General features: G+C 38.0%; 1 protein-coding gene across 1 annotated transcript in view; it reads left to right on the forward strand.

Moving 5' to 3' along the window:
- The window catches only part of Pits (Protein interacting with Ttk69 and Sin3A), a 23520-nt gene extending 1626 nt beyond the window's left edge, over window positions 1-21894 (forward strand). The window contains exons 2-6 of the mRNA XM_018513727.1: window positions 7-325; window positions 18743-18894; window positions 19084-19270; window positions 19507-19754; window positions 19845-21894. Coding sequence (XP_018369229.1) covers window positions 7-325; window positions 18743-18894; window positions 19084-19270; window positions 19507-19754; window positions 19845-19985 — 1047 coding nt within the window. The 3' untranslated portion in view covers window positions 19986-21894. The remainder of the gene's footprint in view (window positions 1-6; window positions 326-18742; window positions 18895-19083; window positions 19271-19506; window positions 19755-19844) is intronic.
- The last annotated feature ends 64 nt before the right edge of the window (window positions 21895-21958 follow it).

A 21958-nucleotide genomic window follows, 5' to 3' on the forward strand; every position in this document is an offset into this window, starting at 1 on the left:
GACGAGAGCCACGAGATCGCCAACAGCATAAGGAACAATCCACCTCGCTTGTCCAACGCCCATCTGGCCGCGGTGGCCGCGCATCAGATGACCCTGCACAATCGTGGCATTACCCAGCTCAAACGCGGCATCTCCGCGATCGACGAGGATGAACATGCTGAGAAACGGCTGTCCCTCGAGGAGCAGCATCCAGTTAGACCACCCCTGACACGCGGGGACTCTCTACCGGCGGTCAGCTTGGCCGTCAACTATGTGGACCGGAACAAAGAGAAGCATCCGGTGAGGGCGCCCAGCTTCGAGACGGCGACTACCTTCAAGGCCAACGGTGAGTTTCCCCTCCGTTTTTGGGTCGCGCCACAATCGATCGATGGAATTACTGACTATATAAGTTCGTCCCGAATTTCGATTCCGATTGTTGTATTAACAATGATTCTCTCCCTGGGGATGATTGCTTCCCTGATTTTCCCCCCTTACTTCTATGTGGCTCACTGGGAACTTTGCGACTAACGAAGCGAAAACGTCGATTCCGCTAGATGCGGCGTCGAACGCGTCGCATTTTCGCTCGATGGTTTCATTTGTTTACCAACTCCTAACGATTGCATTCTTCGTAATTTAAAGTCGTAATTTCGAAATCTTCTTTACATGTAAATATTTCAGGCGAGATAAAGCAAATTACGCTCTTGATACTAATTTATGCGAGCGTTTACGATTTTTCTCTGATTACCTTCGCTTTCAAAAATGTATCTACCGAGTAAACACGATTTGTTCAAGTCTTTGCGAAAATTGGTTCGCGTGTTGCGATTAGATTCCACAGACACGATGTGTAATTCATTCACAAAATGGATTTTTCATTCATAACAGGGACTCATTAGCTACAATTAAGATCTTTAAAAAAATAATGACTATGTGATGAAAGTCTTTAAAGTCATCTCGCAAAGTCAACATATATATTATAATGAATCCAATTTAGCATGGTTAGTGGAAAACGCCAGACAGAAGTAATATATAACACGAGTTTCTGTCGAGTGTCCTATTATTACCAAGTGATCGTAATTTCCCTAGAGATTGTATTGCTGTCTTAACAAGAATTGTAGGTACAAATCACACTTTCCATTTTTCTTTAATTCTACATTATTCGCGTGAGATGTTTGACACTCTAACATTGTATCTCACGTTTCATTATTCTCTTTGATGATTAAATTTACAAATAAAAATTTATGACATTCTATATCCTTTAGATATAAAGATAAATTGAATTTTTTTTTAATTGTGAAACAATTTGCGCTAAATATGTATAATGTGAATAAATGGCATTTATACATTTAGCAAATTTATTAAGTGGGAGTATTTTCGACACCCCACGCGAGTAATAAAGAGTTAACCAATCAACGTTGACGAATAAAGAATCTCAGGTTCAACTTTTCATTTTCTGATTAACTTATGGTTTGACTGAATCCAATGTAAAAAAATAATTTTCCTAGCTATGGTTAATCACTAAACTGATGCTTTTGTAACGAGCAACGTAGTAACTTTTAGAGATATCACTACAAAACCATCAATTTAGTGATTAATCTTAGCTAGAAAAACAATTTTTATTTTATCAAGTGATGGTAGTTTAAGCCTAAACTACAAGTTAGTGAAAAACCTATTTTTTATTTTATTTATTATTTATTCCTATTTTATTATATTTTAATGTATATGTATTTTTCAAAAAGAAAGGCACGTATCAATAAATGTCGTTTTTCGCTTCCATATAAGAGTAAATGCACAAATGCGGGACGAAAAAAAAAGTGTCTCGGACATTCCGGCCTTACGCGGCGCGCGGTAGCTCGACATAATTTTTTTTTTAGCGGGCGGTGTTCTGGCGTTTTTATCGGTGCCTACTATAAATAGTTGAAGAGGAGGGCTGTGCGCACGGCCATTCGTTCGTGGCCATCTGGCGCGAGGAGGCAAGCGCGCACACGCGTGTACGTCGACGAGGACGACGGTATAGGGAGATTGCATTAAAAGGAAGCAACGTCCTCGCTTCGTTCTCTCTCTCCTTCCATTTTGTTCTCCCGCCACTCTGGCATCTCTCTCCTCTCCCATCTCTATTCAGTTCTCTGTCTTCGATCGGCGTCCGAACGCGTACAAAAGAGACGTACACCGAGCACGTGATGGGACGACCAAAAGATACACACATTCAGTTGCCATGTCGTGACGTGTTCAATCAGGTGACGTCACGCCGCCGTCGCCGTCTCGCCGCCGTATTTATACCCGATGAATGAGACCGTTGTGTGCCGGTCGCTCAATAACGAGCTAATCCCGCAAGCGAGCGCGAATTTTCGCGAAGCGTTTACATTCGTCGGCGTCTCGCGTTGCGTTACGTCGCATTGCGTCGCATTACGTGTAACGCGGATAACGCGCCGCGCGTAAGATAAGGAAAGATAGATCACCAACGAAGCGGCGGATCCTCCTCTCCTTCCGTCCCCTCGCTTTGCGAAGCGATGATAAGTCTTGGGACACGCTCGCCACCGCGGAGTGCACTTTGCGCTGCGTCCTTCTCTCCTACGTCACGGCCGGCGCGATATAGAATCGCTCGCGATTAGTCGCTTTAGTTTTGCTTTTTAATGAGTTCAGGAACTGACGCGACGCGGCGAACGTTGAACCAGCAGCGAGAGGTCGCAGCGAGGGCCGCCGCGTTTGCAAATCACTTCGGCAATTATGATTCGGTTGGATACTTTCAGCGCTTCTATCCGTGTTTTACGTCGACGATATAAAGACAGAATGATGATTAGAAGCGTTTAAAGCGCGAAGGAATGTAGCCTATGTCGACTGCTTTTCTTTTGATACCCTCTTAATCTATCAATCTAATCTATGAATCTAAACGTATAACCAACCATGTTGACCTGGGAGTGGTCGCGCTATAGTTATTTTGCCGTATTCTTCCGTTTTCTATTTATATCTTTCAATTTATTGACACTATTATATTTTTACCTTTATATAAATGTTTGTTAATGTTTTTTTCGTATAGTATGCGAAAATAGAAGACGTAAACACGCTTATATCTACATAAAATTTGATATGTTTGTAACGGTCGGTCTAAAAGACCGTAGCGCGCGCACTTATATTAGTCTTCCTTTTCTTCTTTTATTGGCTCTACCAGCCAGCCTGGTCGGTCGTAAACTAGTTCGAAAATGCAGGTAACAAACCAAGAAAGGAAACAATCACGAAAAAGCTCGGCAGCTTGACAAAAATTAGAGATGATGCAACACCCAAGCCGAGACGGAACACATCCGTCCCGATACGTAAAATAATATGCAAATTTTCAGTCATGTTAGTGTAATTAGTGTTTGTAGTCTCATTTTCTTATTAATTATTACTTATAGTAATTATAATCATGTATGAATTCTAGTTATAACACATACAGGGAGAGCAAAAAGTATTCGTACGTGGGAATTTGTTATAAAAAAGTCTTATTTGTAGAAAATAAACATTAATTAGCAATTTTATACAATGAATACATTCTGTTCTAACATAAACAAACGAGCTTCACATGTATGCCTGATTTTAGAAGCTAAATTTCTCGTACGAATACTTTTTGAGCATTCAAACAATACAATTTTTAATTTTCGCTTATTTTTCAGATGATATATTTTCTATAATTAATACACATCATTTTGGTATATATGATTTTAAGAAATATATAGTCTATTTTATTTTTAATGAATAAATTGTTAATTATCCAACAAGAAATGATCGTTAATTAAAGGTCGAGTCGACGTCAAATTGATGTTGAAATCATCGTATTTATATCGATTTGATATCAATTCGATGACTGATTTCTCGCTGGATAATATTTACTTTTTAAAAATGAAGTTTTTTTAAAAAATATTCTCTCTGTACGAATACTTTTTGCACATGTGTGAAAATATATTTCGGTCAAAATGACCAGGGGTTCTATTCTTGAAAAGAAACGTATACGAAAGTCTAGGGAAATGCTGCAGTATACGTTACGTATACTATAGTACTTCCCTAGACTTTCGTATACGTTTCTTTTCGAGAATAGAGCACCTGAACGCGTCTACTAACGTTAGTTTCGAGACGTGCCTATTCCCGGGTTAAAGCCGATTCTACAATGTGCTTTTTGTTTCCTGTTTCTTGCCTTTTGCTATTTTTTACATCTTGTCTTTTTGCTTCTTATCCGATTTTTTGTTTTATATCGCCCGAGGTAAAAGTTAACGAACTTTGAAAGAAACAAGAAATACAATTGTCGATAAAACGGTTGCAAAGGAGAAAAAAGCAAAAGGTAAAACAAGAAACAGGAAACAAAGAAAACACATTGTAAAATAGACTTAAAAAATCTTGCAACAGTTGCAAAGCTATAGTCATCGAATCTTTATGCAATTGTATATTTTTTTAGAAAACAGATTTACGAAGTAAGAGAGACCAAAATAGAAACTTAACTTATTGAAAAAGTATTCTAAAAATGCATATTTATTCGTGCATATTATGTATATTTGCATATTTTGTACATATTTTCATATTTTGCCTGCATAAAAAATCCGATGTTTAACAATAAACCTATTTTGACGCTGAAAATGAACATCGAGCGTCAGCATGAAAAGACACCTTTTTACGTTCGGAGCAGTTTACCACTCTTTATGACATTACCTCTACGTCACTCTGACGATGTCGATTGATCTCTTTGTGGAGATTTCGTTCATATATTCTGAAAGTGGAGCGGGGTCTCGCGTCGTTTCCGTCTCGGAAACCTTTCAAAATCAAGACAGAAGAATGTCTACGGTCGGGTGAGACTCGTACTTCGGCACGCGGGTGGTCTTGCGCGCGCATCTTTCGATCATACTCCGTTGCACATCCACGCGAGTACGTTCGCACCTTTCTCCTCTTTTTTCCCCCCTTTCTGATGCAGAAAGCTCCCTCCCTCGAACTGCTCTTTTCTCGCGCGTCCTGTTTCCCGTCTTCTCATTGTACGCCTCTCTCTTTCTCATTGGCGGATCGAGTTTTTAGATAATTCGATAAAATCCTTTTTTCTATCCATCTTTTTCTAGACTTAAAAATTAGAAGAAAATGAGAATATACTGAGAGTAATGTTTCGTATGATATGTAACTTACAAAAAATTTCCTTACTTTTTAATTAAAAAATTTTGTTATTCTAACCAAATTTTAATTAGAACAAAACTTTTTAATTGAAAATAAGAATGTTTTTGTATGTAAGTTAAAAAATTTTTTGTTTTAACCAAAACATGCAATACCCTACATTAGATTAGTTAAATAAGTTAAAAATTTTGTTGTTTTAATCAAAATTTTGTTAAAATAATAAAATTTTTTAATTAAATAGTAAGAACATTTTACAAGTCACATATACAAAACATTTTTCTCAGTGTAAATTGAACTGAGATTAAAGTTAACATTGGTAAAAGCGAACATGTATTAGTAATCCCAGGAAAAAATTAATATGACTAATAAAGGTACAAACTGAACGATATCAATCGTCAACATATAACACGAATATATTCACAATGATTACGAGCATAATGCTATAATCTACAGATAAAATACAAGTCCCATGGAAATCTCGAAGTAAACAGAATCGGCGTTTTAAAATCCGCTTTCAACCGCGTCACGAATATTCAAAAATATATCGATAATAATTCACAAGCGAGTAGCGCTTTTTTTGCTCTATTTCTCTCTCTCTCTTTCTCTCTCCGTCAGTGTTTTTGCAAATACGAAACGTCATCCTCGTCCGTAAAGCGCTATTTTTAACGGCGGAGCTAAAATACGCGCAGAGGCTATGTATCAACACGCCTCTGTGTAAAGCGCCTCGGTATGTAATAACGTCGAATGAATGCATCTCTCTCTCGAAAGGGTTAAGAGGTGGCGAGAGACGAGGCAAGGAACGGCTCGGCTCCGTGTAATATACCAACCAACACAGCAAGCGACTGAAGCGACCGACTTATTGGCCGCACAAGCGAGCGGGAAGAATCATCATTCGGTCACGGCTGTTCGTGGTGACACGCAATCCCGCGCGCAGATATGCGTCCTCCATCCTCTATTCCTCTCCGCGCCTTCCACCGCTCGTGTAGCTCGTAGTATGACGATGTGCACGCGTGCGAGTCACCGAGGCCTCGCCTACGGCATACGGAGCAGATAGAGAGAGAGAGGGAGGGAGGGAGGGAGGGGGACGGACAGAGTGCCACCGGGTAGACGTGTGACCGGTACTTTTCCGTGACGGCTCCGATAGACCGTCGAGAACCGACGGCTCTCCATCCTCGCGAGAGATCGAGGAAGAGAAACGTTACGGTTAGCGAGACGGATGGAACGGCGAGGGGAACAACGCATGCACGCACGCGCGTTCGTGCCTCTCTCTCTCTCTCTCTGTTTCTTTTTCTTTTCCTTCCCGTAACCGCGACACATCGCATCACGCACGTAGGCGGCTGCAGGCTTAGTCACACTCGATCAGGGCCGTGCCGAGCGTTTATTCGGAGCGGCTTTCGCGTTCCGCACTCGACTCGGTTTCCTCGGAATTACTGCGCGGCATTCTCGCCGTTGCGTTTCCCGGTAAACGAACTTGTCTCTGTTGCCGTTTTCGTACGTTTAATTTAGCCGCTCGAAAGCACGTCGCTTGAAAGAGGGAACGATAAATATCCGGGAGGAGATCCGGCAGAAGGAAGGTGCCTCTCGCGCGAATTTTAGGTCTGTTTTTATTCTGCACTGGAACTGCATTCTGAAACTCTCTCTCGCTTTCGCTAAATATCCAAACATGTATCTATTTCACTTCAAGTTCCAAAAGTGTATACTAGTTCAGTCATAGAAAACAGATCTATCGTCAGTAGGTATGTTGTTTAAATTCTCTAAAAATGTTTGCACTTAAAACGAGATAAATATACATTCAAGCGTTGAAAAGAAAGAAAGCGGTGATACTGAATGCAAAAAGTGCAAGCAACGCGAACAGACCCGAAGGTTTGTTTTCTGTATAGCTGAATTAGTGTACACTTTTGGAACTTAAAGTGAGATAGATATATATTTGATATTTGGCGAAAGAAAGAGAATTCTAGTGCAGTCTAGTACTACAGGAACAGAAAACAAACCTTAATATAAGGAAACTTGTGGCTCTAGAATAGTGTTGCCAAAATAAAAAAATAAATAGTACAACTAAATGGCAAAAATGTATCAGAATGAGTCCAAAGATTATCAAAAATGTTTGTTTATCTATTTTATTTGCTTACTGTCTTTTTCGTAGTGTAGTATCAGGGTGCTATAGTTAGAAATGTAACCAAACCTGGCAACACTGCAGAATGACATGACTGACGTTTGATCTCTTCATAACAGTAACCGGAGACAAATTTGTTTCTGTGTGATTGTATACTCTACATATTTTCTAAGGTTATTTTCCTCAAAACTATTTATATGAAGTAAAAAAATCTCAAGATTTGCGCAGAATTCAAATAGAATATTTTTCAATCTTTATTCGGATTTCCTTTTTATTTTTCAAACTTTATTTCTTGAGTTTTCTCAGCTTTTATTATGAAAACTACATGAGTTACTCTGTAATCTTTATTAGCTACAAATGAAGCCTCTATCAGGTCTCACCGTTCACTTTATCTGATAACAAGTCTTTAAAAAAAAACTAATAATCTAATCGTACACTCCGCCAGGTGCAGCATTGAATACTAACCTTAGAGTCTAACTGTAAAATATATTTGCACAGCTATGCATAGCAAAACTGAAAAGATTAACGTCGCAAACAGATGCAGAAATATACACATCGTTATCGGAAAAAAACATTTTGACGTACGGCAACTAGCGGTTAGGCGTTAGGTTAGATATTCCATCAATAGATGACGATATAAAAATGTGTATTTACGACGTTTATGCTGCCGTTTCTATTGCTAAAATAAAATTTTATTATTTTCGATGACTCATGGTTAAAACGCACGAGCTTAGGCAGTGATTCAAATAGACGTCTCGTATGTTTTCTCCTCAATTGTATAGCAATAAATATCTGTAATCACGTGAAGATTGGAATGCTTATTTCAGAAGAAATTGTAAAAATCGTGTAATCTTATCGCTTACGAAGTTTTACCCCTTAGCCCTCTTTATCTCTGGAGTATGTAAACATTGTATACATTTATCGAGTATTATTTTGTTACGTGCATAGGATAAAGAGTCAGAAACATTTAAAATTACGCTAGGAAAATTAAACAACGCTATTTCCTTCTCTTTAATTTTTCTAAGTTTCTTTTTTTTCTAAGTTTCAAAGTTTCTAAGTTTCTTTAATTTCTCTTTAAGTTTTTTGGATTTACGTTTTCATGCTAAAGTTTCACATTTTTTACTCTTGTTTTTTGTAGAATTTATACCATATAATTCTTCGTTAACGAATAAATTTTAATTTTTCCGTCAACAATAAACATACATTTATTTGACATGAAAAACATTAATTTAACTATCATTTTTTTTACCGAGTCAATATCTACTGCAAGTAAATGTTTAATATTATTTTTTTTTTTTTTCAAAGAAATATGTATTAAGATACAGTAAATTCTTTTTCAGTGTATTTATGCAATAATTTGGTTGCAATCGCGCGAGAAAACATAGCGATAAACTATCATTTAGGCCCAGTTTCACAATTCACGGTTAACTCTTAACCGAGGTTCAACTTATTTGTCACCTTTTTCCAATTCTAAAATTGAAAAGAGATAATGAATAAGTTGAACTTCGGTTAAGAGTTAACCGTCAGTTGTGAAACTGGGCCTTAGACGCCCATGTTTGATAGAGATCGCGTGACGAAATCTAATCGCATTCAGCAAGAGATCTGTTTTTTATTCCTAGACTGCACTCTCTTGCTTTCACCAAATATCAAACATATATCTATCTCACTTTAAGAGTTCTAAAAGTGCACTAGGTCAGCCAAAGAAAACCCTAATGGTACATTCCATTTCCACGAGCCGCTCAAATCAGCCGTTTCAGTGACAAAAAGGATTACGTGATCAAAATATACCTGGGTCTGTTTTTATTGCTGCATTCTGAACCGGTGCAATAAGTTGAAGTGAAACAAACGTATATTTATTTCACTTCAACTTATTGTACTGTATCTACCAGTTCAGAAAGTGCAGCAATAAGAAACAGACCTTTGGTATTTGTCAATTTTAACCACGTGATTCTTTCTGTCGCGGCAGAAACAGCCGATTTGAATGGCTCGTGAAAATGTACCTTTGGGTCTGTTTTCTTTGGTCGAATTAGTACACTTTTAGAATTTAAAGTAAGATAGGTACATGTCCCACATTTGGGACTTAAAGTAAGATAGGTACGCTTGAAAATGTACTTTAAGATCGAATGAAATCTTTGGAAACGTGCGTAAATACGCACGTCCCGGAACAGTGCGTATAGTGGCCTTGTTTCGAAAGTATGATCCCTCCACAGGTACGTTGGTGTTGCCGATGTCGTCGTCGTTGTCGTTGTCGTTGGATACATGCATTTATGCTTGTCGTATGGAGTCCGCGCTGCCACATATACGTGTACACGTACGTGAAACTCGTCCCGATGACGTAGGGCAGGAGAACGAAGTGCCTATCTGTACGTGATCGATCGGCCACTCATAATACGTAGCAACGATACTTGCGAAACCCACAACTCGTCGAGGTTGCTATCTCTCGCTACTATGACCTACTACGATTCACGCTTTTCAGTAACATTCTGAATTTATTTTTATTCTTTACTCTTTTTTTTTTAAGAAATTTTTATCTAATTATTTTTGGATAATCTACTTTTCTCTTTTAAAAGAAAGAAAAATTATCAAGAATAGCGACGTGATACATGACAGAGAAATATATTGATATGACAGAGACAGAATAGATAAATATTGACAGTTTTCGATCATCGAACGAAATTCTGTCAATAGTTATATTAGATTCTGTCAGGGTGACAAGCAGTTGAAGCGACTTCGATCAAACTCTGGTTAATGCAATCGACGATTAATTCAACTGGCTTTGGTCCATTTCTACCAATGTAGATTGACTTTAATTTCAGTTCAACTTACTCTTTATCTTTTTCTAATTCTCAGAACTGGAAAAAGATGAAGAGTTTCTTTTTATACGTGTATTAGTTTTTTTATGTATTAGTTTTTTTTGTATTAGTTTTTTTTTGTTAAATCAAAATACGCGCGCGAGCTTCTGAATCCGCAAAGAAGAATGAATAACAAAGGAGCGAGCTTGTCAGGGATTCCTCCGAGGGTGAAGGGCGAGTGATCGATACGTAGCGTGACACGACGAGCGATCGCAATTTATCGTGAGTTGAGATTGTCCTTGCCCACGTCCACTTTTTGCCGTATGCAATCTGCGCGGAATGTTTCCCCCTTATAATAATCGCCTTTATAGCACAATGACTTCATTGGCGAACAGAAATAAATGTCGTTTTTCTCGCCGATACCGATAATGGTAGCGAAACGATTACGAGGCGAGAATATGAGCAAATCGTTATCCGCACGTTAGATTACGTCAGTAACGGCGTTTCTCGAGCTCGCTCGATAAACCTTGAATCGAGATCTCCACGAGATTCTACGTGAATCCGCGCCTCGATGAGGAGATTCAATAAGTTAAAATACCTCCTAGTCGTTACGAAGTTATATATATTTGACCTTTGACTTCTCTAAGTAGAAACGTTTGTTCCTGAAAATATTCTAGTATCAATTATCCGATATAAAATTGAATAGAAATGCAAGGTAAAGTGTTCCTATTGCTTTGAGATAAATTTGCGAGTATCAAAACTTCATGGATTGTTATTTCGTCTCGCGAATTTAACAATAATAAATATTAACGAAATTATTTATTAATTTTTTAAAAGATGTTTGTATCACGATAACACGAGAAAAAATGATACTGATAATAGCTATCATGTTGAGTGAAAATTATTCTAATCAAATATTCGATTGATATAACCAAAGTAATTTTAACTACCTTAAATATTTAATAAGTATTACCAAATGATTAATTACAGTTATTATGTTCGTAATAAACATTAGTTATTACTTACTAAATATTTAGGAAAGTAAAATTTTACTTTTTGTATTAATCGAATATTTGATGGGAATGATTTCATTCAACATTTGGTAGCCATTATCAGACTCTTCTTTTAAGCACAGAATCAATATAAACGTTTCTATCAACTCTTTTATGTACATAATAATGTAAATTTTTGATCGATGACAGCATCGTTACTCATCGATTTCGTAGGAACTTATCGTTATGTACGTCGAAAAGTCGGCCTTATTCGCAACGATTGTTTGCACGTCGTCACGAGGTGGTGCATTTTGATAATGTTTACTCGACGAGCCACTTAACAAGCAACCAAAGCGATTAACACACAGGTCGCATAACGAATAACGACAACGGCGACATATCATCACGACACGTCCACGTTACCGTATTGCGTCGTATCGTCATTGGCCTTCGACACGCGCCGATCGTTTACCCGATGTTTTATGTATCGCCGACCGATTACTCTTTTTAGTCACTACGCATACATGTAATTTCTGTCAACATTACAGTCTCTACACGTCTCTGCCCCTCGTGACTTTTCCCATGATCTACGAACTAACAGAAACGTCGCAATTGGATAATTCTGATAGTACTAAATTGCCGCAAATGTTTGTCATATACTCGTTCATATACTCGTCAAATAAAGTCGAAAGCAGAACTTCCACGAAATCGGAGCAAAAAAGTCATCACGGATTTTAATGGAAAAAGTAGTTTCAATCAAATTGATTGCAACTGTGATATTTTGTAAATTATGAGATATTCAAAAGTCTCCATAGACACAACGGAATGGATAGATTTTGCTGTAGCATTACTTAAAAGTTACTATTTTGGGTCTAACCGGATTAAAAAATTTATCTACTAAACTACTAATTTTTTGAAAATGTGTCTTTTGTTATGTTTAGAATAATAATAATAATAATAATAATGTGACTCAACTGGAATAAAGAAAATACATGGCTGTGTTTTCTTTACACCAATTGTGTGTTGCGTTTAAAAAACAGATATAATTATTGTAATTATATATACCTCCTAATGGAGACTTTTAATCAGCACATCATAATCTACAAAATATTACAGTTTCAACGAATTTGACACACTGAAGCCACTTTTTCCATTCCTATTTTCCAAGAACTCGGACTTTTTAATTTAGCACAAAGCTCTCTTGATGGTAAAATGACAAGTCTTTCGCATTAACGCGGAAGTTTGTAATTTCCGTCTTTTATAGATTTCATTTAACGTATTTGATGGGATAAAACTTCCAATTCCACAGACAAGAATTCCAAGAATTGTCAGCACGACTCGAAAAATTAAGTGGAGCAGCTCGTTCTGAGAATACAACGTACGATATGACGCGCATAATACGCCGACAAGCATCTTTTTCTTCACTATTCTGATCATCACGCGTTCGTACGTTTCGCTGCATTCAACTGTGCTTCTCTAATCGCAGTCACGATTCGTCGCGAGCGAGCGGAATACATACTTGCTTCAATTACTCGCATTTGGCGCGACGCCTTTGTACGCGCGTCGAGCGATGGACCTCGACGGGTTTCCGCTCACGTACGCTCGTTACTCGTCAACGAGATACATTCCAAATACTCCCCAACCATCCGGAAACTTTTGAAACTTCGACGCCCACAAACCCGCGCCACCCCGGAACCTTGGAGTCTTTCATCACTATTACGTATGAATAATTTGATAAGCGTCAACTTGTCGAACTTGGAAACACGACATCCCGCATTTGAATTCTATGTTTAGCATATCGTACCGTCCGATATCAAGTCTTTTTTTAGTTCAATTTTTTTTCTTTTTTAATCGAGAATGTGAAGCCGGAGCATATCATCACGGAAAAAACGAGATTTGTCTGCATTTGTGGAAAATTGAGCAAAGTAGCGCGATAACATCGTTATTTACGAAAGCTTCGAAGTTCACGTGTGCTTTTCGAACGCATGTGGTGATTTGTATTGACCCTGGAATATCGCGCGAAAATAATGCTGGACATGATTATTGCCCATTTCTATTATCAATAGCTTAATTTTAATCCCGCTTCAATTAACTCGTTACACGGAGAAAGGATAGTTTCGCTGAAGTATCTAAAAATTCAGCTAGATACAAATCTGAAAATAATTTTGTTGGATCATCAAAATAATGTAGGACGCTCAGACTGGTTGCTAGAATGTCAAAACTTTTTGCAGCAATTTTCAAGCATTACTCATCGTGCTTGAGATTGTTATGTAATTATTTAGATGGTCCAACAAAATTTTCAGATCTGTGTCTAGACAAAATCAAGGAGACCATTGACGCGCTACAAGTGAAATTTTTTTTTAATATAAGAGAACAGATGGAATATTCAATTATTATTTAATTTAAATTATTATATTTTGAAAAAGTTGAATTCACATAAAACGTTTTATTTGAAATTATATTAACGCAAAAAAAAGAACAATAATTATAGTCTTTTTTATATCTAAAAGTTTCTTAAATAAAAAAAAATTAGTATCAAAATTGTGTGACTAAGCATTTCAGAAGTATTAAAAATATTATATAATATTTCGATATAAATATTTGAAGAAAAGAGATTCCAAAGGCGAGCCGTATAGATATATATATATATTCGCCATTTCTCTTTCTCTCTTTTCTTCCCTGTCTTTCTGACGCCGCGTCACATCGTGGCGACGAAACCGGTCCTGAGATTGTCTCCTCCATTTGCCGCGACGCGTCGTGACATTTTGTGTCGGGATAACTGTAGCGTGCCCCCCTTTTCTTGCTGCTCGCACCGTTCGCTGGCTTTTCGCGCCGGCGGAGATACGCGGCCCATTGACGTGTTCACGCGGCGACGATGACGGCGACGTTGGTGTCGCGTAACCCTACCCTAACCTTGCCTAATCTAACCTGACCGTACGCGCGCGGGCGGCACGGTGACCTTGCTAGTTGTGCTTGTCGACCGTTATTTCGACACTCCAAATGGGCGGGAATTTCTACGAGAAATAAGATAGATATATCTCAAGGTGTTATTTAACTCTCGTAACATATGGATCCTCACGACCTTGGAGCCTTTTTTATGACTTGGAATAATTTTATGTTTTACAATTTTATTTTTTTCCAAATTTTGTTTTATTCATATAAGCTGATTATCGTGATACATTTATACTGCATTGTAGTTTTTATATTGAAAATTTTAAAACTTTTAAAACTAAAATAATAAAAAACTTTAGTGGATTCCAAGAGAAGAATCCACATATTTCTTTAGCATTATAAAAACTTTAAAAAGAAATTGTTTATTATTTCTCACACATGCAACGTGTCTTTCTAGCTTGTTAGAAATATGCTTTGAATTTTATGTTCTCTTACGAGAATCCACATGAATTCTCATTTGGAGATGTCGTTAAGAATGTTCAGTATTGATTATAAAATAAAATCTTTATATTTTTTCATCTTTAATTTATAAATGTTAAATTTTGGAATGACGAAATGCTCCGCTGAAACGGAATTTACATAAATGATAATGTTTCTCAATTGTCTATGAGTAATAAATCTCGGAGGATGATAACCTGGTAGAGATTGGAGCCGAGTGTGTGCGCGCGTGATATTTTCAAGCACACAATGCAATGACGTAGGTGCCACGCAAACAGCTGAACATATAATGTATTGTCTGTTGTTTGCTGTAACTTAAACGTTTGACAATTTTTAGAAGGAATATAGCAGGACGTGCGACAAAATACAATGGATTATACAAATGGCTATGGAGACTTGTAAAGTTACATCCATTTGGCGAGATTCGGTTTCCATTAAGGAAAACGATTCTATGTCAGCACGCGAGAGCATCCGCTCGTTGTAAACGGCGATGATGAATGACAGTGCGAAAAGCAACGCGTGTAGATAGAAACTCGAGAAATAGTTGATTTCGAGTTTCGACATCAGAGGTATTTTATAACGTCAGAGAAATGAAATTTCGACGCTAATGGAATGGCTATAGCAACTAATTTGTCGAAATGGAGATCAATAAGAAATACTTTTTATAAAATATTTTTTTGTACAAAATATTTTTTATTTAATTATAAAAACATCAAATTCATTTAACTATAAAATTCACATGAAATCTCTCGTACCTTTGTTACACATGTTATCCTATATCCTTGTTTCGCGTAAAGCTAAACATTTCCTATATTTGCAACACCGAAAATCGAGATTGTTGGAAATCATATTTCAATTCCTGTTAGATATACGCAATATTCGCATTCACCGAGTACTGGAATTATATCCGCAATGTGCAAATCAGCAATACGTCGTCGAGCAGATCTAGCAATCATTTAGTTACGAAAGATCAATAATCGATGGTAGAATCAAATAACAAGCGGAACTTCTCTGGATCTCAAAGGCTCCCCCCTCCCCCCCCCTCTCTCTCTCTCTCTCTCTCTCTCTCTCCTCGCACGCACACATACACCATAATCTTTGCGTTTATTTCCAGACCCCAATCTTTGCCAACAGTGATCTATTTTTATCAGAACTCGCGTATACGTAAAACGTGAACGCTGTCTTTTGAACGGAAACAGTAACTTCAAGGATAAAAAAAACTCGACAGGAAAAACAAGCAAATCCTGCTTCTCTGATGAGCTTTTTTTCCTCGGTTACTTCGTTACAATAGCATTTTCACGATAATAACACGATGTAACCGCATCCCGGCGTCATCCCGGGTGACCGCTAATATTTCCGAAAGATGTAGTAATGAATTTCTTAAAAAAAAAAATAAATAATATTTCTTAAATAATAAAGATACCGGGATTTGAGGTTAAAATTTTAATTAATAGTTTTAAGCAAGTTTTAATATTGTCAAAAAATGTGCGACAAAACAACACGATAATATAGAAATTATTAGACTTATTCTTTTTGATTGAACTTCTTGCACTATTTCCTTTTTTTCTTTTCACGATAGAAAGAAGTATGAAAGAAGCTCAATTAAAAAAAATGGGCTTCATATAATCACGTGATCAATTTTAAAGGTGTTCTATAAAATTTTCAATTTAGATAGATAATAAAACAATCACATATTTTTTTAGGCTTAAACATCTACGATTATATTATTGCTGTAATCGACGCGTGAAATCTATTAGGTTAGACAATTTAAAATATTTTAATAAACTGCACGCACACACACACGCAGTTCATACACATTGAATAACAATGATAACACAACGGTTCGCGATCGCTGATAGTGATTATCTTGCAACCATTATCGAGTGAGATAACGAGACTGATACCAGATAGCGCGACAATACATTATATATTCAGCTGTTTGCGTGGCATTCGGCCTACGTCATTGCATTAGGTGGCTTGAAAATATCACGCGCGCATACACTCGGTTCCAATCTCTACCAGGTTATCGTCCTCCGAGATTTATTACTCATGGACAATTGAGAAACAGTCATTTATGTAAGTTCCGTTTCAGCGAAGCATTTCGTCATTCCAAAATTTAATATTTATAAATTAAAAATGGAAAAATATGAAGATTCCATTTTATAATCAGTTTTTTGCTCTCATTTATTTTTTATTTTTACAAAAAAAGACATACTTTAATACAAAACTAAATAAAATATAATTAAATCTAATTTAATGAGATTATATAGTTAATTTAGTGAGATTATAGTTAATTGAGATTATAGTGAATTTAGTTTGATATTAAATTCAGTTTTATAGTAATATAAAACTAAATTAAACGCAATTAAATTAATATAAAATTGAATTAACTATAATTTTAACTTTATAATTACAAAAAATGCCTTATATAATTTTGACTTTAATTATTTTTATCTCTTCATATATACTTTATATAATCCGAGGATTCTGGTAATCTTTTTAGGCACATAATATTACGTCACAAGCATATTACTTCGTAATATTACAAACTACAAACTCCAGCGACTTTCTTATCAGATTGCCACGAGCAATTCTTTATTTATTTTCCACATTTCATATTAGTGGCGCAACTCGCGCGAGTTAACGTATCAATAATGGATTAGCGGTGCTAAATGGAGAAGGATTGATTCTCAAGTCCGACGTTCACCGACTCGGAACGCTCGGAATTAAACGAACGTGATCCGCCGGTTGTTTGCGCGAAAGCATCTCGTTTCGTGAACGTTAAGCACGTACGTTACGTCAGTCAGTTTCCGTGCGGCAACGTCAGTCGTGATCAATCATGCGGCAAGAGCGACAGCAGATACGGTCCGTCGACTGGCCTGTTTGATGACCGGCCAAAGCGCGCGCGCACTCACTCACGTTCGTGTACGTGCAACGAGGAGCGAGCTTAGACCTGAGATGTTCGGGAGGGGAAGAGCAAACTATAGACTCTGTTCTCGTATTCATTAGACGGACGTAGCGCGGAACACTCCACGCCTTCCTCTATATTGAACAAATCGAGATGATCAACGCCCGAAATGCGTCCGACGATAAACGATCCGAATGCGAAATTTCAATATTAAATACTATAGAAATACTTGTATTATTTTATTAACGTAGATTAACTACTCTTTAATTTTTTAATTGAAGAGAAAGATTGAAGATTGGGGGAGGACAACGAATTGTATAGTTAGAAATTTTATTAACAATATTAAGGCTCGTTTTTATCAATACAGTGAGTGCAAAAAGTATTCGTACAGAGAAAATATTTTTTAAAAAAACTTTATTTTTAAAAAGTAAATATTATTCAACAAGAAGTGAGTCATTGAATTGACGTCGAAACGATATAAATACGATGATCTCAACATCAATTTGACGTCAATTCGACGTTTAATTCATGATCATTTCTTGTTGGATAATTAACAATTTATTCATAAAGAATAAAATAGACTGTATGTTTCTTAAAATTATATATACCAAAAAGATGTGTATTAATTATACAAAATCATTTGAAAAATAAGCGAAAATTAAAAATTGTATTGTTTGAATCGAGGGGTAAACCGCTGAGGGCATTACTGGGCATTACTGGGCATTACTAGGCATTGGTATACAGGATTTTGGTCAGCGGTTTACCCCTCGGTTTGAATGCTCAAAAAATATTCGTACAGACGAGAAATTTAGCTTCTAAAATCAGGCATACATGTGAAGCTCGTTTGTTTATGTTAGAACAGAATGTATTCATTGTATAAAATTGCTAATTAATGTTTATTTTCTACAAATAAGACTTTTTATAACAAATTTCCTTATACGAATACCTTTTGCTCTCACTGTATAGTTTAATTTTAATCTCGGTTTAACTAAACTTAACGAAATCGTGTTGATTAACTGGAATAACGTGTGCTTTAATTCGATTACATTGCTTCACTGTTCGCTCATTTCATTCTATTTTTGTTTTATTCTGTCTCTATTTTGCACATTAAAGACAATTCTGAAAAAGATGCCTGAATGATATGATCGCATTTTGAAAGAAAAAAAATGATATACATGTTTGCAAAAAAAAAAGGAAGGAAGAAAAGCAAAGTAAATAAGTAGAAGGTAGAAAGCAAAAAACAAAATTGCATAATACTGTATAATTTACTTATTGTATTTCATAATTATTGCGTCTTTTTTGGGTCAACTCTTGAATGTTGTATGAATGCACGTTTTCTAAATAGTCGCTTCGAAAAGTTCTCAGAGCTCGATATTTAGGATACTTATTTGTTGCAGATATGTGTAAACAGCATGCATTTGACGGTATATAATATATTCATTTTCAGGAGCATACGTTGGGCCATCCATACCGTTGGCACCTGCCAATGTCGCGGCCAATGGTGGAGGATCACCTCTTCGTCCAAGAACAAGTCCTCCACCACCGCCACCGCCGAGTCAGGAAGGCGCCAACGATAATTCACAATCGAATCATCATCAGGTACGCACGAAATACGTATTAATTATCTAACAGCTTCAGCCGGCCAGCCCCATTCATGGGCGACGATCCATATTTATCTGCGCGCAATCAACGTTTCTGCGCGCCTTCTGGCCTGCTGAACTCCTACGCGAATCCATTATAAGCTTGTAATTCTAGAATGCCAAATGACGGTGACACTTCCTCTTTCAGGGCACAGCGAATGGTCCGTCGCCAATGGCCGCTTTAATGTCAGTCGCTGACAATCTAACATCGCCTGAGCCGGTTCCACAGCCGCCGAACAATCCCAGTCCTACCAGCAGAAGTCCACCGACTACAGCCGCGAACGCTCAGCAACGCAGTGCTTCTAGAGGCTCCCAGCACAGTCCGAACAGTTCAGGTGATTTTAGTAGTATTATATTTTTATATTTATCTCTATATCTCTTCTTCACATATTTTATCTGTTATCTTGATATAGTCAAACGCGTTGTTTATACGGATTATGTCTGTATCTTATCAGATTTCTTGACGAATCATATGATATATAAAAATAATCTTTTTAATGTTAAAATCAAGCTTTTTGTAAAATTGCACGAGGGATTGCAAATGACGATTGCGAAAAAATTGTATTTGCAGGTTCGTCGGGCAGACGATCCAGTAGTTCAAGGCAGGTGTCATCCACGACCGTGACGACATCCTCGGAGGGTGCAGTTGCTCAACCGACTGCCGGCTCTGAACCGGTCACGGCGCCGACCCTCAAGTGTACTCTGTGCCAGGAACGTCTGGAAGATACGCACTTTGTGCAGTGCCCCAGCGTGCCACATCACAAGTTCTGCTTCCCATGCAGTCGAGATAGCATAAAGAGACAAGGTGCCGGCTCAGAGGTGAGTATTTATAATATTGCATTTTGGTGCCTTTCTCCAGATATTCCACAAACAATCCTCAACGGTATCCGTTCTTGTTTTTTGTTTCAGGTTTATTGTCCGAGCGGCGAAAAATGCCCGCTGGCGAACAGCCAGGTACCGTGGGCCTTCATGCAGGGTGAAATAGCTACCATCCTAGGCGAGGATAACGCGGGCACCGGGCTCAAAGTTAAGAAAGAAAGAGAATCTTAAAGACCCTCTTTCAATGTCGAATCAGGGCTCAAATTTTCTGTTCCTCTTTGTACAGAGGAGCTGTTAGATGGTTGGAACCGTGAAGGGTTTCACCGAACGCTTTTGGTAACGGTGATAAAGACTCGTTGGCGACACGCGGGAGAGCCAACGAATGATTCGAGCCAAAGACGTTGTCTGGTGCGATACGGATTCTCACGAAGTTGATGTTGACGTCAATGATAAGGGGAATACTATGGGAAGGGAGGGAAAACGAAAGAAAGGGTGGGTAAGATTGGGGGGAGGGAAAGTGGACGATTTGATTTTATTCGAAGCCGACGGTTGATGACGCGTTTTAGTAATGTGATCGGTATCGTACGGTATTTTATCTTTTGCGACCGGTTTTGAGAAGAAGTCTTTGGCAACTTGCATATTGGCGGTCGATTGTTCTGCTGCACACATGTACATATGGATTTCGTAGAGATCGGTTGAATTGACACGACGGAAAGCAGCGCATTTTTCGCGGAGCGAAAATTTAGAGGAGCAGTGCGCGACGTTGGGATCGCGACGACAGTGATGATGCTGATAATTTGTTGCCCGGTTGGGTTTGTACTTAGGCTCGATATGCCTTTCTCCATTGTCTCTTGTATCGCGAGCATAATTGTCCGCGTTATTTTACACATACACGCGCAGACAGACACACACGCACACACACACACACACACATGTATACAGGAACATACACACAGGCAAGTATATACTATATACAATGTACAAGAACACATTTCACGCACACTTCGAAACGGAAACTTGACTTGGTATTGCGAAACGCACGCGACCGCATTGTACTTTTATTTTTTTTTTCGCGCACGTCTCCATCGGATGATTGGAGTCGTGGATTTAATCGGGAGACACGGTCGTGTCTCGGCGCTAAGAGGAAGTGTAGAGATAGCGCGAGACCAGCCGTGTCTCTTTATTAATGACTAACGCGAGAGACAAGTACTGTCTCCGCGGCTATCGCCGCCCCTTTTTCTATTCTTTCGTTTGTATACTCTTTCTACTTATACTCTTCACTCGTTGTATTATATAATAATTAAATAAACATACGGCGGACACATATTCGGACCCAGCGCACGGGTTTTCTGTACATTGTGTATATGTGTACATACCTACATTATTAATAAAGCGTATAACTAAAAGAATTTTTAATGTTTTTTAAGTGTACAAAAATCTATATTCGTTTTTGCGTTTTTGTCTTATTAAATTATTATTATCCTCTGTCTCTCTTTCTCTCTGTCTCTCTCTTTTTCTTTCGTTTCTGCTTTCCTTTTTTGTTTTCGAACGAGATATGTCATTATCTCTCCGAAAGACGCCTTTTTGATGCGTAGAGACACACGACGTCTATCCTTACTTGTTTTCGGTTTCTCGCTCGCGATGACACACGACGTTGCGTTTTACTCGCGCTTCTTACAATCGCGCTCGTCCGGTCTTCGGGGGGAAAAATAACAAGAGAAAAAAAAAAGTAGAGAAATCACGTGAAACACGTGAGCACATCGCGCCATCCAGTCACTCCGCGAAGCGGATTATGTAATATGATAATATGTCCGACTGTACAACGTCCACTTTCGCCTTTAGTTTATGCGCTAGACCTTAAGTCGAGGGCCTTTTGGTTTTTCATTTTCACCGATGAAAAAGGCACGCCCGTCAAAATAGGAACCACATACTCGCTATGTCTAAACGATAAAAAAAAAAGAGTGAAGGGGAAAAAAGGCAGGCAGAGGCACTCGCTGGACGCGCCTGAGGGGGGATCCTCTTCCGCGTGACAATCGAGCGATCCTCTCGCGGAAAGGGGTGACTCTTTTTTCTTGGGCGCGCGCGCGCGGGCGGCTCCTTTTGTATATATTTGTACAAAACAGATCGGCACACACATACACGTACACACACACACACACACACACACACACACACACACACACACACACACACACACACACACA

This window comes from Trachymyrmex cornetzi, unplaced genomic scaffold (genome assembly GCF_001594075.2).
Source record: "Trachymyrmex cornetzi isolate Tcor2-1 unplaced genomic scaffold, Tcor1.1 scaffold117, whole genome shotgun sequence".
Classification (NCBI taxonomy): domain Eukaryota; kingdom Metazoa; phylum Arthropoda; class Insecta; order Hymenoptera; family Formicidae; genus Trachymyrmex; species Trachymyrmex cornetzi.